At 46.1% G+C, this 16,079-nt stretch overlaps 1 protein-coding gene across 3 annotated transcripts in view; it reads right to left on the bottom strand.

Annotated features, from left to right (window-relative positions):
- TMTC3 (transmembrane O-mannosyltransferase targeting cadherins 3) overlaps window positions 1-13,888 on the bottom strand; it is a 36,178-nt gene extending 22,290 nt beyond the window's left edge. Inside the window, exons 1-8 of one of the 3 annotated variants that reach the window (XM_078856498.1) lie at window positions 13,734-13,888; window positions 11,576-11,826; window positions 11,108-11,326; window positions 9,379-9,478; window positions 8,910-9,025; window positions 5,746-5,930; window positions 4,829-5,069; window positions 3,917-4,065 (exon numbers count right to left, since the gene is read on the bottom strand). In XM_078856498.1, coding sequence (XP_078712624.1) covers window positions 3,917-4,065; window positions 4,829-5,069; window positions 5,746-5,930; window positions 8,910-9,025; window positions 9,379-9,478; window positions 11,108-11,326; window positions 11,576-11,764 — 1,199 coding nt within the window. In that variant the 5' untranslated portion in view covers window positions 11,765-11,826; window positions 13,734-13,888. The remainder of the gene's footprint in view (window positions 1-3,916; window positions 4,066-4,828; window positions 5,070-5,745; window positions 5,931-8,909; window positions 9,026-9,378; window positions 9,479-11,107; window positions 11,327-11,575; window positions 11,827-13,733) is intronic. The other 2 variants (XM_078856499.1, XM_078856500.1) reach the window with 2 other exon arrangements.
- Between the last annotated feature and the right edge of the window lie 2,191 nt (window positions 13,889-16,079).

Genomic DNA, 16,079 nt, shown 5'->3' with positions numbered 1-16,079 from the left:
GCATAACCTCATGTCATAGAATGGCACTGAAAGATGGCGTCACAACTACTTCTGAAGGCCTTTAAATAAGTGTCTTGTTATTTGTACGAACCTGTAACTATTGTGGCAAGACATAGGGACAATTACAACCTCTGTAATATCCAAAATTACTTGGCCGACCAGATTCAATGTACAGTAAAACCTTGGATTGCGAGCATAATTCGTTCCGGAAACGTATTCATAATCCAAAGCACTCGTATATCAAAGCGAATTTCCCCATTAGAAAAACAACCCAAAAATACTGTATTCATATAAAAATGATGAATACAAAATACATTTTATATTTGTATTATTTAAATTTAATATAAAGTAATCAAATGTATTAATTACATTGAATCGTGGCTGGTGTGAGGGAGATGAGAGAGGCGAGGAGGGTTATTGTGTAGGACGACTTTCACTTGCAGTACAGTTACTAAAGAACAGTCACTACACTTGGACACAAAATTTAAAACAATGCTTTACGCACACACTCGTGGTCACAACACTATAGTAAACAGTATACGCTCGCACGGATGTTGACTATACGAGTGAGGCATGCCGACTGAGACCGAGCATGGGAGACGATTACCCACAATCCCGCATCGAGAGAGAAGAACCATCGGCTCAGTTGTGATCACGTGACACTCGGCAGACAAAACATATACTGTACGTACTACAGTACTCGTATTGCAAGACCTCGCTCGTTTATCAAATTCATATTTATTTTAAAAAAATTGCTCGTCTTGCAAAACACTCGCAGACCAAGTTACTCGCAATTCAAGGTTTTACTGTAATAGCATTTTTAGTGAGGTCATTAGTGTCAGTAAGCATTACAGAACTGCCAGGCCGTGTAAATAGAAAAATAATGTATTCTAAAATTGCATAATAAGCTAGTATTTAGTCTCTGCCCCGATTAGTTTAAACATTTCAGAATTTCACATGGCAATCACAGCACCGTTTGGTCAAGAAGATCATATAATCAAGACGAAAGTATGTCACGGAATCACATTCACCGATGGAGTCACTTAATAACCAGTTGTTGACTCAAACCATCTTATTTACTCTCCCTTCTTGACTCTATTGCTTAAGTCTTTGTTTTCTCTCCGATTTACTTGTTCGATTAGTTTCTGCTGGTCGAGAATTTTGTACAAAAGTTGGTACGCCAACAGGGAGTTTCTTTGCTGTGCACAGCATTTGCATGATTTATCTTGGCCACACACGCACTTTGGCTCCCACAGACTAGAGCAATGGGTCGGAGAACCATAAAACCAGGCTGCCTTTGTGCATGCGGGGCCAGGATGTATACACATTTAGCAGCAATAACAAGCACCGTCTGGCACTGCTTTTGTAATAATTTCTAAGCATGTGGTCGTATTTCCTCCAAAAAAAAAAGGCAAATCACCTGTGTGTAATAACTGTCTGCATGCAACAAGCGGAAAAGGGTTAATCGATATTTCGTTTTTTATGGGTGTCTAAGGTTCTTTGGCAAAACGATAAGGGATCTAAACAAGCACTTGACGGAGGTATCATCCAAACCTGGATGAACATGAACCTTCCTCGCAATGAACAAATGATGGGCTCCAGTACGTCAGTTTAGACCAGGGGCCGGTAACCTGCGGCTCCAGAACCGCATGTGGCTCTATTAAGGACTGCCGTGCGGCTTTTGAAATTGTCAAACAAATGGCTCTTCTTGTTATTTTGGTTTCTGACCCCTGACCATGGAAGTCCAGTTCACCATGGAAGTCCAGTTCACCATGGGCATGGGTCGGCAACCTGCTGCTCCCTAGATGCATGCGGCTCATTAAGGACTACCATATTTTCCCGCATATAACCCACGGGGTAAACCACTTTATACAAACAAAACAAGACCCTGCGGGGCATATGGAGGTGCGGGCTATCCCAAAAATATTTTACACGTGTGACATGTCATAACTCGTTAAATGTTTTCATGGTAGGACTATCCACCATGCAACACTTACATTTGACTAAAGAACTCCTGAATAAACCACTCACACTAAAATTGCACATGTTATCACGTTTTAAATGATTCGAATTGTTTGTACAATGAAACGACAATGTTTGAAGTGGACGCACTTTGTTTACCGGCGACGGGAGAGCTGGGGGAGGGAGAGGTGGGGGGTTGGGGGGTGGGGCAATGGAGTTACCGTAGTTCCGCTATTATCTGCGCAGTGCGCAATCTACCAGTGCTAAAACAGTACTTACTTATCTACCAGTTAGTTATGTGTTACTTTTCGATTTAAAGCTTTCGTGACTGCAGGGATTCATCTTCTTGGTTCTTTCGGTAAAGTCACGTAGAAGGGAAGTAATAAAATAATAAAAATAAAACATAAAATAATTCTCACGACGTTTCGGCCACAACGCAAGCAGCCGTCCTCAGGTGAAAACCAGGTCTGTCGAGGCGACGTCTGAATGAAACAGCACACGTGCTTATATATATGCTCCAAGCACGTGTGCTGTTTCATTCAGACGCTGTCGCCTCGACAGACCTGGTTTTCACCTGAGGACGGCTGCTTGCATTGTGGCCGAAACGTCGTGAGAATTATTTTATGTTTTTTTTATTATTATTTTATTACTTCCCTTCTACGTGTGTGTTACTTATTTATTGGATATTTACTTTTGTTACTTATTTACTGTTTCACGTTCACTCGTTTCCGGTTAGTTTGTTTTCTTTGTGCACGTTATGATTTTAATGTTAACAATTGATAGTGGAATGTATTACAAATGTAAACTTCGTATTATGATGGAATTAAGCTGCGGTAATGACGTTAAAGATATGAATGCATGCGGGGTATATGGAGGTGCAGGCTATCTGAAATTTGTTTTACACAAAACGCTATTTTTGCGGGGTATACGCATCTGCGGGTTATATGCGTATGCGGGCTGTATGCGGGCTATATGCGGGAAAATACGGTACTTTGTGACGTTATTTATTAAGGACTATCTCGTATCCACATGCATTGCAGCTTTTTAAATATTGTTTTTTTTTCATGAAAAAAATATCTCTTCTTGTTGTTTTGGTTACCGACCCCTGGTCTCGACCCTTCACAAGGCTGAGAGTCAAAGATACAAACCGCATCGTCGTATTGCAAGCGGAAGTCTCTCACCATAAACCTTACCAACTGACAATGCGTCTCATCTATGGGACCATACATCTGCCAAATCTATGGCTGCTAGCCGGTCGCCAAGTTTTCATCATTTTCCATTGACCTCAGAGTGACTGCATGGGACATCCAGCTGGGAAACGAGTGGTTGAGATGCCCGAGACCTAGGCGTCGCATGGAAGCCCCCTGGGCTTTCAGAGTCATGACGAACGGAAGAGTAAAACTCCGCTGTCCTTCTGGAGGTAGAGCCCGATGGTCCCATAATCACGCGGCCTGCGTTCAGCGTCCAGTATTTGGACCATCATTCTTACCATGCCGGATGGGGCAGGCTCCTCTTTGAAGACCAGAAGATAGCCTTGCCTGATGACTGAGGGTCCATTCATCTTTAAATTATGCCTCTCACCTGACAGTGAAGTGGGACAGGTACTACCACAATAGTGGATTGGGGTGCAAATAGGGAATAATCCTGCAATCAGTGGTAGGACCCCCCCAAGGGAGCTGAATTGGTGTGGACGGAAACCTTCGGGTCAGGGTGCTACTTCATTTCTCCTTCTCCTGGAGCTTAAAGGTCCTCGACCTATAAGGCCCATTTTCTGTTGATGCCGGTGTGACAAGAGCTCTTTCTGCAAGGCCAGGGAGTGGTCCACAGAATTGTTTGAACAGTGACAACTCTGGATGTTGCTAGGTTGTACAAAAAATGAACAGGTTCGAATATTTGTTTAACAACCACTGCAGGACTTGTGCACACACGCATGTGCGCTTGAACCGAACCGTACCTGAGGTGAGACAGCCTGTACCATCCCATGGCCACGACCATGCAGAAGCCCATGCTGGGCACATAGAGAACGCGCTCTGCGACGACAAACCCCACGGGGAAGAAGAGGTTGCAGGCTGGGATGAAAGGCAGCACCAGCAGAGACAGAGCCTACACGGGAGATGAATGAACAGGTGACACTCATTTCCCACAAAGTGCTTGCCACAAATGAACCACAATACCTTGCTCATCTCAAGGAGCATCAACCATCACACGAACTCCAGCCATCCTCGAACAAACATAGCCATTGCATTGCGCGCTTTCAGGAATGCTTCTGCAGCCATCTGGAACGCTTTTCCGTTTGATATTCGGATGCCACTACAGCTATGCACTTTTAAATCTCAATTTAAAACTAATTTCTTTAGAATGGCTTATGTGTTTAGCTTTGTGTCCTTCCCCTGTACCTCCGATTAGCACAGTTGGCTACATACCTTACGATGCAAAAGAAGTTCAACATACATACATACGTGAGATGATATGCCTCTGTCAATGTCTGTTTTGGTCTCCCTGCCTCCCTTTCCCTCAGTCTCTCATTATTTGGCACTATCTCCATCTCATTCTGTATCAGTCTATCCTCCTCTACTCTCAATGCTTCCATCTCACTTCATCTTAGTCTCTCCATTTCATTCTTCCTCCACATTTCACATCGCCAATCAAAACGGGAGATTGACATTTCGACATCCGATGACTTCCTGACAACATTCGTTGTGTTAATGAGCGGCACATGCAGGCACAAACACACTGAACAGGAGCATCGTGCGAAGGATGTCTTCTTGCTCCCTAGCATATTAAAGTAGAATCCTGTTTCCATCCCTCTGTCTCTTGTCTCCCCCCCCCCCCCCCTCCGACACACGTGTCATCGCGGGCCCCGTACCATGGCGAGAGCCCGGTCACCAGTGAGGGCGCGTTGAGCCAGGCAGCCGAGCGCGGCGTACATCGCCAGCGTGGCCATGTTGCGGGGGTCGGCAAGCGTCACCAGCAGCGGCACCGTGCCCATGGTCCAGTCGCAGCAGAGCGTAGCGGGACACAGCAGCAGCCACGCGTTGAGCGGCAGCAGGTAGTTGTAGGTGAGCTGGCGTGCAGGCCAGCCGCTCACGGCTGCCGGGTTGTCGAACCTTCGAGGGACACACGCGGCACTAACTTCACCGCATTTTGTTTACCGACGCAAAGGCCCAGAATCACTTTTAAAAAAGTTCATACTCGTGGGATTTATATATTAGCCATAGCTCATGTTAAGCAACACGTGCTTACAGCAATTCCTAAGCTATGGGCAGTTGACGGTGAAGGTTTTAGAAACTAGTTGCAGCCAATAGAACGTTCAATTTTCATGATTGGTTTAGGGCCAGAAGCCCCCAAAAAGTAATTTGGGCAGAGTGAAAATGTAACTTTAATACAGCACTTGTTTTGACATCCTGCAACCGTAAATGTGGCTTATTTGTCTGTGTCTGTGCCGAAAAGATGTGAATTCCAAATCAAGCAAAATAAAGTTGTGTAAAGGATTTGAGATCCCACCGTGTCCTATGTTGTCCTTCCCCCGCACCTCCGATTAACATGGTCGGCTACGTACGGTGCAAAAGAAGTTCAACATACATACTTTGGAGATAACTAGTAGAGTGAATTGGCACATATCGGACGGGTCTGCCAAAACTGATGGACATGTTCGTTTGAGCAGTGAAAAACTTGAGCATGAACTTCAAACAGCACTAACCCAGCAAGTTGGCCCTGTTGCAGTTAAGTCAGTCAACTCACATTTCAAAGGGATGTGGGGCTTAAACCAGTTTCTCAACTCACTTGGTGAAGACAGGCAACTGCGACTGGATGACCTGCACTCGCAGCAGCAGTAGAAGCAGTGTGCTGGACACAAGGACCAGCAGTTTGGCAGCGGTGGTGCGCACCCACGGGGGCAGCCCAGTGCCGCCTCCCTTCTCGCTCACCACTACTGCGCGTGCTGCAATCAGCACATCGCGCAGCGTCAGCTGCAACAAATCAACCACCACCGCCAATAATTATTCATTCACACACCACCATCACTCCAAAATAATAACCACTGGGATATATTCCCTATGACCAAATCACCATACATATTCAATTGGATCTCAGATGCCAAGCAGGGTTGAGGCTGGATAGTGCTTGGATGGGTGGCCAGGAGAGCTTGCCATGTGTTATAGGTGTGGGGCTGCAAAGTGGCTAGGAGATGTCAGTATTAAATGCTTGATTCCTGGCCGCAGTTAACATCAGTAGCAGGTGATATATGAACAGGCACTGAAGCCACTTTTCACCAAATGGCAATGACCAGCTCGCAGAAGTATGGTTAAATAACCCAAATGACTTTGGGGAGGGGCCTTCATCCGGCAGTGAATTGCCAACGGGCTGTAAATTATATTGTTGTATATGCAGCGTAAAACACTTCAATACATTTCTTTAACTTCGGTTATTTTTTCCCAATGCAAATATTTACCTCGAGACCGTGACTCTGTTCTTCATTTGTATGTGGCTGCCGTATGCTTCTGCACACACGCATGGGTGCGTGCAATATTCACGTTGTGCTCCAGAGTGTAGCAGGGTGAGTTGCGTGCACGTAACAGAAAGATGAGTTTCATGTATCGCATTGTGTGCAGCCCTCTTGCTCGAATCCTTCCGATTCTGCTTATTCTCATGTCCTGCCACCACAGTAACACGTTTATCCAGTATTGGGCACATGATGATATTGGCTGGTCTGTGGCCATGGCGAGGTCCTTCAAATTCTGCTGGCTCCTACAGGAGCTCCTACAGGAGCCGGCAGACTGACAGGTCTTGCGTGGTTTGCGTTCCACCGCAGTCACACGTGTCGATATCGTCAGACCAGCCATGCTTTCCGCACGTTAACTCTTGAGTTTGAAGGTCATTTAGACACATCAAGGCTGACCGATTTCACTCGGCACCAGTGGCAAGGAGTTTGCCAAAGTGGACTTGCGCTTGCGACGTCGTTAATTATTGCATCAAGCCGCGTTTTCCCACATTTCCAGTCGTGTGGCCGTCCGTTGTTTATCAAGCAGTTCCAGGAAGCTTTTCCGTGATTGCTGGCAGCATCAAAATGTGGTGTGGCCATGTAATGGGCGTCTTAGTGTCCTCAACCCGTATCTCTGCATCTTGATTTTTTTCTGTGTATCTGTGTCTCTCTGTACCTGCGTATTTATATGGTGTGGACATGTAACGGATGTCTCATGTGTTCTCAAGTCATCATGATCATTACATTTTACGAGCAACCGGCCCCCCCCGCCCACCCCCGCCAATGTCTGGTGGGGCGATTCCGGTGAGCATATTTTTTATTTGTAGGCATCCAGTAATGCATCATCCGCTGTAATTTGGCACAAGGTCCAGCCTCGCCCCCAACCCCGCCTCGCCATGGCACTGCCAATGTGGGTGAAGCTGCCCCCACAATTGTAAGCTGCGTGCTCTGTAGTACAGCACCATCTTCGGGTGGAGCAGTGCAAACGTAATTCCCAAAGTCGCCTTGAGCACAAACTGAAACTTTAAATAGGCAATGACAACCTGGAGCAAGCAGATGCATTTATAAATGAACCTTATGGCGGTACCCCGGGGTACCATAGTACCCCGGCTCTCGCATGATGTCCGTGATGCAGTCATTTTTAGTCTGTTGATGGTCGGCGATGCAGCAATCGACTCATCTCGACGAGCTGTACACTATGCGCTAATAACTTTTCTATAACGGATTTTTAATGCTAATGTTTGGCGTTTCGACATCGCGGAGTGGCACTGATTTCGGGTTGATTGGTATCCCAGTCGTGGAGTTAACTACACCCCTGGAAAAAATTGTGTCCCAGAAATAAAATATTCAATTGCCTCGGCCATTTTTTATTATTTGGTACCCCGGGGTATCGCCATAAGGATCATATGTATATGTAGGAGGCCTGATATTAAAATTTGATTAACCCCAGATACATTTGGAACAAATGTAACAAGCTCTGAAATAATTAAGACAGGACTATAAAAACTAAAGCAAAAGTATGACACGATGGCGAGCCCACTAACCATATACGGATCGTAAGAATGGAACATGACCAAAGCTGATGACAAAAAGGTGTGATCTGCAAAGACAAGCTGGTTGAGGCGATTCATAGGTGTCCAAGCAACCTGTAGCGTGACCTTGTTTAAAAGAGAAGTGCACGGTCAACGGTTTAACACCCACAGTAATAATCAGGGCGGTCACTGGGTTCAAACTGTGAACCTCTACAACAGGCCGTGAACGCGGTACTGCTAGGCCATGTCACCAACCCCTACGATGTGCCCTAGGGCAGGCAATTAGAAGTAGAACCTGTGATGAGCCTATCACCACGGTGTGCAAATTCACACCGGTAATACTCTCAGGTCACCCGGGTAATGCGCAATTTTATTAGCAGTGGCACAGACATTTATATGTGTAAATGTAAATATCAATCCGACAGCTTTTTTGCCGGAGACAATAGGAAAATATTCTCAAAAAGATACGGCCATTAAAGCCAAGATAAGTGCGTGTACATATAGAGCCCCTTTGTGAATCCACTGCTGAATAGAGGGCTTTCTCACACCGTACAGGTCACGTGGGTCAACTGACCATACTTGACCATGCTGGTCAGTGCTGCTTGAAGGTGGAGAGAGCATAGATGTGGGCGCAGGTACAGATATTTGCACCAATGTCCTCTGCTACATACAACATAGCCCCACTAGTAGTATGCCTTTATAATTTTATGCATGGTGATCACCGATCCAAGCACTATTCATCCAGGCTTAAACATGCTTAGCCTCTGAGATCTGCCAAGACTTGGGTGCATTCCTGGCTGATTTTGTCACAGGCAGACAATATATGAACTCCACTAAATGTATAATGATGGGAGGTGTTCACATAACCAATGGCCCTGCAGTCTGCAACGCTTAACAGACAGACAGGGGGACAGAAGGGCACATGTTGGACGTACGCCTTGAGCGACGAAGACTTCATAGACGCAGCAGACGCCGATGACGGTGAGACCCTGCTCCTTGCAGAGAGTGGCGAGCGCCACGAGGAGAACCGTCAGCGTGATCGGCCACCACACTGCACAGCACAGCGTCATCCAGAACACACACACACGCCTTACTGCTACGTACATGATACCAATATACATACACGTAGTGTCCTCCCCACCCTCCTCTCCCCACCCAGCCCCTCCCTGCACGACAGACGGACACAATAATCCCCTGTGGGCTGGTGTAACCAGGAGGTTCCAACCAGAAAAACACTCAACATAATTTACGCCACTTTCCGCAGTTAATAAAGCAAATCAACCCAGGTGATGCATTTAAAATAATAACACATGCCAAGCTCTATAACATAACTCAAATTTTAAATTCCTTAACAAAAAGAGTGACATTTTAAGGTCAGATGTAAAATGAGAAGGGCTGTTTTACCAATGGAATTTTTGGGTCCCTTGGACTTGGTGTAGGTCAGGAAGGCGGACAGGAAGAAAATGGAAGACAGGAGCTCAGCTCTTCCCACCACACCTGTCACCTGCAGTGGGCAAAGTCAAGTTAAAATGCATGCCAGTATAAACTAAAATATTGAATTTATTGTAATAACAAGCATTGTGATTAGTGCTTATGTTTATTGATTAAAATGCAAATGCATTGTAAAAATAAAGTCCAAGTGTCTCCCTGCTCAGATGAGCAATGGGGCAATGCTTATCTCCAATGGTGGCCCTGAGCCAGAGATGGGAATTCCATGTTCCCATGGCAGAGCAGGTTTAGCACCTACAGGATGCCCTAAGTGCAAATAAGCTTGATAACTTACCCCTGCATGTGTAATATCGTTGAGGACTCTTGGACGCCGGGGTTGGAGGCACACGTATTTATTCCGCGTCAGTTGGCACAATCACGGACATACAACACTGGAGGGGGTATCGGCCCCCTCACCCGGCTAACTGGGGATACACTTGCTAGCTATGCCTAACCTACCTCCTAGTCCTCCACTAACGGGCTAGGGGAGGCTATCTGGCCCGGCACTGGTAAGTCGGGCTTACGGTACCCGGAGTCCCAGACCAGCTCTGATAAGAGCACCGGCTCTGGCTCTCGGGACCACGCCGCTGGCTCGGTCCTGTGCGGCCCTGATAAGGGCGGCGATCCAGGGGAGTCCAGGGCTCTATCTGGACGATCTTCGGTCTTCACTGGTTTAGCTTAACATATCTCCCCGAGCCCTCCGGCTCATCCCCTTTTATACCAAACCCCCCGCTGAGGGGTGGGGCCCCGGGGGATCCCAGCTCCGAGTCAGCCCCCCAGGCTGCCCGATGCGGACGTCGCTGGGAGCACCTGCCCGTGCACCGACATAGCCACGCCCACTGTGTTTCTTTCCCATCTGATCCCATTGTATACAGCCCCTCCGTAACACCCCTACACATGCACCGGGGAATGGCGCACAGCTCTGTACATGATTGTGTTAAACTTAGTTTGTTTACGGTTTGAAGATAGTTATTCATCTGTATGGCCAGAGATGAGTGTAATGTAATACACACACTAGAATGATGACACATGAAGGCCAACAATTGCATGCTTGGAATGTTTCATTATGTGATGTGTGGCTCTGATGTGAGTGATATATGCAAAACAAAAAAATATAGTTTGGTCTGTGTCCAAATGTCAACATGACTATAAAAAATAGAATTGGGTGAAAATGCTAAATATATCTGAAGCAAATTAGCAAACCTCTCCAAAAGAGGGACTTTAGATAACAGACTGACCAAACAGTCTCTGATGATGGGCCTTGAGCGAATAGACTCACATGGTTTCCACCAGTGTCTCTAAGACAATTAACTTTCAGACTGGTCAGCAATGTACATGCCAATCCAATGGTGGATGGGGGCCTTCCAACGCCATGGGTGTTTGGGGATTATTTTACCACACTTCACCCTGGTCAGCGTGGACTGAAGGCAGGAAACGCATAGCCACGGGAGAACAAAAGTACGGTACGACAATGGAATTTGCTGGTACCGACCTCTATCACCCACCACGTAACCCCGCAGCAGCACAACAAACCCATCGTGCGCGGCGATCGCCCACCCAAACGCAATCCTTGGCTCAACCCCACAGGCAAAATGCCAGATGATTTGGTCACACAGCATTAACACTCAAGACGAACAACACTCACGGCCTCGGTGTGCACCGGGTGCAAGGCGAACAGGGCTGCGGCGACACGACTGGCACCGGGACTCAGCAGCAGGCGGCATGCGCGCAGGTACAGCACGCACACGAGCCAGTGCAGCACGCCGTTCACTGCGTGGTAGCTTGCGGGATCCAGGCCGCTCACCACGTAGTTCAGGCGGAAGGTGAACACCGTGAGCGGCCGGTAAGACTTGTGGCTCTTCTCCTAGATCAGGGGGTCGACAACCAAAATAACAAGAGACGTTTTTTTCAAATTCGGTAAAAAAAACAATATATCTACAGACTGTTGTTGATAAATAACGTCACGAAGAGGTCCTTGAAGAGCCGAATGCGGCTCCGGATTCGAAAGGTTGCCGACCCGTCGTAGATAGATGGATAGAGAACGCATGTACATCCAATAATAACAACAAAAACATACAGCCCCTTGTTAAGCTACTGTGGGATAAAAGCTGACCTCCGCCATGGGCGTGCCCCAGAAGTCATTGCGAAGGAGGTTGACGAGCGGCGTAGACGGCCGGAGATCTTTGTTGTCGCGGATCGCCGAGATGTCGTCGAACACAAAGCCGCAGTGCAGGCTGTTGTAATAGCAGGCGGCCACCAGCACAGCCAGCCCGCCCGCCTCCCAGTAGCCCCCGGCCACCATTATGAATCCTGTTGGGGGCAGTTGTTGTTGAACTTCTTTCGCACCGTACGTAGCTAACGACGCTATTCGGAGTTGCGGGGAAGAAACAACAAACGAAACACAAAAAGCAGTTGGGATAAATGGAAGCAGTCGACTCCTGTTAACAAGTCGATGTGCACAGTGCATCTCTCATTAATTTGCATGACCTCAGAACTAGGTTGACAATTGAACATGGAAAAACACCATGGCAGAGCCTGAGTGGCAGGCGTAGAAAAAAAGTGGTGAACCAAGATCTGAAAGACAGTGGAGTGGATGGGGGGGATGGCCCAGGACAGACACGAGTGGACAGAGGACCAGGGAGACACTCAGTGGGAACATTTCCAGGAAGAACTAGGTTGAAAATATACACTTAAAGGAGGATGCAACAAGAAAATATAATTGTAGCTATGAAACTAAGCTGTATGTCTTGAGCTGCGTGACATACGTTTGAAACTATTTTTTTTAGAAAATGCACATTACTTTAAACTAACCGTCAGATAAACAATCAAAGCAACTCTAGTGAAACCGATTTCATTGAGAATGGAAACGTGTGAGTGAAGTGACAAATGTGCCGATTCACTTGACCATAACTTTCTCATCAAGCTTAAAACGGATTACAGACGGCCTGGGACAAAAGGTAAGTCGTGTATCTACAAGATACGCTATTTGTGCTTATGGCTGCAATTTCCTTCAAATGTGGTGTGCCCCTAACCTTTACATACCCTAGAAAATGCTCAAATGATTCATATTACAGTGTATCAAAACAATGCTGGTTTCCAATTGTTCATATTCCAACCAGCCTTCACAGCTTAAATATCGATGCAACCAAACATGATTTACTGGACAGCGTATGTTTGTAAAAGCATGCCGTTATTCGTCGTGAATTATGGGTGCTAAATGGCACACATAATTGTCTGGCATGTACTAAAGCAATGTACATATACGATATATATAGCACCGTAGTGGTAAGAACACGAGACTAAAATAGGAAGCACTTAAGTGCAGGATTAAGCCTAATGTGATTGGCACCCCATGCAATGTCATTTCTCACAATTTAAGGTCGTGATTTGGAGTGCATTGCCGTGCCTCTAGTGGTTACAGGGGGTTACGTAAACGAGTTACGTGAGTGACCGCTATCAAGTGTCAGATGAGTGTCGGCGTCTGTCGAGTTTGAATAGCAGGTGTCGAAGTGGTGTCTGGCTAGCGGTGGTTAGGTGACTGATGACTGCTAAATGTTAGGCCAAGTGTCGTCAGGTGGGTGTTTCGGTGTCAATGTTAAGGTGTCTTTGACGGCTGTCGAACACTTCGTGTTTGGCGAGTAGTGTTTGGTGTGAATGGTGCCGTGGTGTCAATCAAGTGATCGCTATCCGGTGCTTATGTACACAGGTCATTCCACGTTATAATGCCGAGGATAACACACCACATACGGCATACTACACGCTCGTATTACGTCTCAGTTCAAACAAGCGCCGAGAGAAACTCATCCCCGTCAGTCACCCGAACCCAATGGTGTCAATTCCACATTGCCATGACGGGTCCGGTACACAATTCAAAAATCCGTTTACAACTAACACATGCGCAGCATTAGGAATCATTGCCTTTGTCAGTGCGGGTTGGTAAAGTCGCTGAGAGCATAGCAGTTTAGTAAGCGCATAGAAGTACAGTACAGCGTCACACTCTGCGATTGCCTGCGTCGTACAATTCTAATACCACACTACAACATCAAAGCAGCATGCGGCATTGACACGAGGCAAGGCCGCTAAAAGCAATAGCAACCGAAGCACTTTAATTACCGTAACGGCAACAACTCAAAACCATTCATTACAACTTAAGGCCTTCGCTCACAAACTTAGCGGCCCAGGCCCTATCCTAGCCCCCCCCCCCCTCGTTAGCCCGGCGACTCAAACCGGCGGCGGCTACGGCTCTCGCGCCAAACTCATCGGCGGTAAACCTCGGACGATGCCCGCGTTCACGTGGAGATCGCCTAAGCAGTGGAGTCGTCCGCGCGAGGTTTCAGTGGCACCGCGGGAAAACTTTTTTTCCTTGAGGTTTTTCTTTTTTCTTTGAGGCGAATTTGACCGCCGTCGCCTGGAAACCGCCTACAGCCTTCTGTCTCTGCCGAGTGGCGTGACGTCATCCGTGTCGACGGTGACGTCGCGCGCGCGCCGAGTGGCGTGACGTCATGCGCCTCGTCGAGGGCGACGACGTCACGCGCCGCTGAGAATGGATACGTCAGACGCCGACAACTCCGTCATTATTATTTGGTTCTTTCGGTTAAGTCACGTCTAAAGATAAAATAATAAATTAAATAATAGAATACGACGTTTCGATTGCAACACAAGCAATCATCATCAGGTATAATGAAATAGCGACATAATATCTAACCAGAAAACTATAGACAGACATATTAGCAGACAGATATCACAAGATACATACATAGCGAGAGCAACACAGGTGACAGAGAGGGGTGATCGTCTCTGTGGGGTGGCCTTAAATAGACAGAGGGGGGGCGGAGGCAGAGAGAGGGAGGGGGGTTAGAGAAAATTAGCATATCAATGAGTGGTCCAAAAGAAAACGTGGTGCTGCGAGTACGATGGCACAGCAAGCAAGCCTGAAAATCAGGAGAAAGACACACTAAAATTAAATAACCCAGTAAAATATCGAAATGTAATGTAATACAACACAGAGGGTCGGTCAACACACAATTAACGCATAGCCTGGTTGATTACGTATTTCAAAGATTGCTAAGTTAGAATTTAAGTGTGAACATTCTAAAGAGGACACAGGCAGAGAAAACAAGTCGCCAGAGAGAGAGAAAAATTTATTATTTTATCTTTAGACGTGACTTAACCGAAAGAACCAAATAATAATTCCTGCAGTCACGAAAGTTCTAAAATTAAGATTGAACCACTTCTACGGGGAAGTTTTAAGCTTATCTTTTTTCTCTCTCTCTGGCGACTTGTTTTCTCTGCCTGTGTCCTCTTTAGAATGTTCACACTTAAATTCTAACTTAGCAATCTTTGAAATACGTAATCAACCAGGCTATGCGTTAATTGTGTGTTGACCGACCCTCTGTGTTGTATTACATTACATTTCGATATTTTACTGGGTTATTTAATTTTAGTGTGTCTTTCTCCTGATTTTCAGGCTTGCTTGCTGTGCCATCGTACTCGCAGCACCACGTTTTCTTTTGGACCACTCATTGATATGCTAATTTTTTCTAACCCCCCTCCCTCTCTCTGCCTCCGCCCCCCCTCTGTCTATTTAAGGCCACCCCACAGAGACGATCACCCCTCTCTGTCACCTGTGTTGCTCTCGCTATGTATGTATCTTGTGATATCTGTCTGCTAATATGTCTGTCTATAGTTTTGTGGTTAGATATTATGTCGCTATTTCATTATACCTGATGATGATTGCTTGTGTTGCAATCGAAACGTCGTATTCTATTATTTAATTTATTATTTTATCTTTAGACGTGACTTAACCGAAAGAACCAAATAATAATTCCTGCAGTCACGAAAGTTCTAAAATTAAGATTGAACTCCGTCATTGATATCGATTAACAGAATAAAATTATTCATTGATGATTATTCGATTTAAAAATGGAAAAAAGTATATCTCTCAACGCCGGCTCCGTGCAGCACTTCTAGCCGATTAAATCGAATAAATAGAGTGATAATCGATTACGTCGGATTGCTCAAACCGGCGCGGTGCAGCACTGGATCGATTAATGCATTGTATTGAACGGTTACGTTTCATTCCTAACGCTGCGTCATTGTAGCATCGCAGTCGATTAATCGCAAACATTGCTCAATTGATTGAAGTGGATGCCTTAATCGGGGTCAGGGCAGCATTGCTATATACTGCTGTACATCGATGTATCGATTAACGTCTGGATCGGTTTCAGCACACCTAACCGAGTAATGAAATACGGCATTAATCAATAACGTCTCATTGCTTAAGTCGTGGTTAGTGCAGCACTCCACGGATTAATAAAGTAGATTAATCGATTGCATTTGACAGGATTATCCGTGACTCCCATTATCTGTGGATCCCAATATCTGTGGATATGTTGCAGATTAGAAGTTATCGCAAATTCACGTGGATAAGGATTTTGTATATATATAGAAGAGCACCTGAGATAGAGTTACTGTTAAGATGTACACAATTCGAGGTGTTACGAATTGCATTGAAAGACGAAACAATGGTGAGAGAACACGAGGTTTATGGCATCATTCAAATTATCCAGAAGGAATTATGACCAAGCATTATGGACAATGACAGGTCGCCTAGGAAC

The sequence above is a fragment of the Lampetra fluviatilis genome, chromosome 5 (assembly GCF_964198595.1).
Source record: "Lampetra fluviatilis chromosome 5, kcLamFluv1.1, whole genome shotgun sequence".
NCBI classification, from domain to species: domain Eukaryota; kingdom Metazoa; phylum Chordata; class Hyperoartia; order Petromyzontiformes; family Petromyzontidae; genus Lampetra; species Lampetra fluviatilis.
Note: the sequence above shows the minus strand (reverse complement) of the source record. Positions and strands in the feature narration are given on the sequence as shown.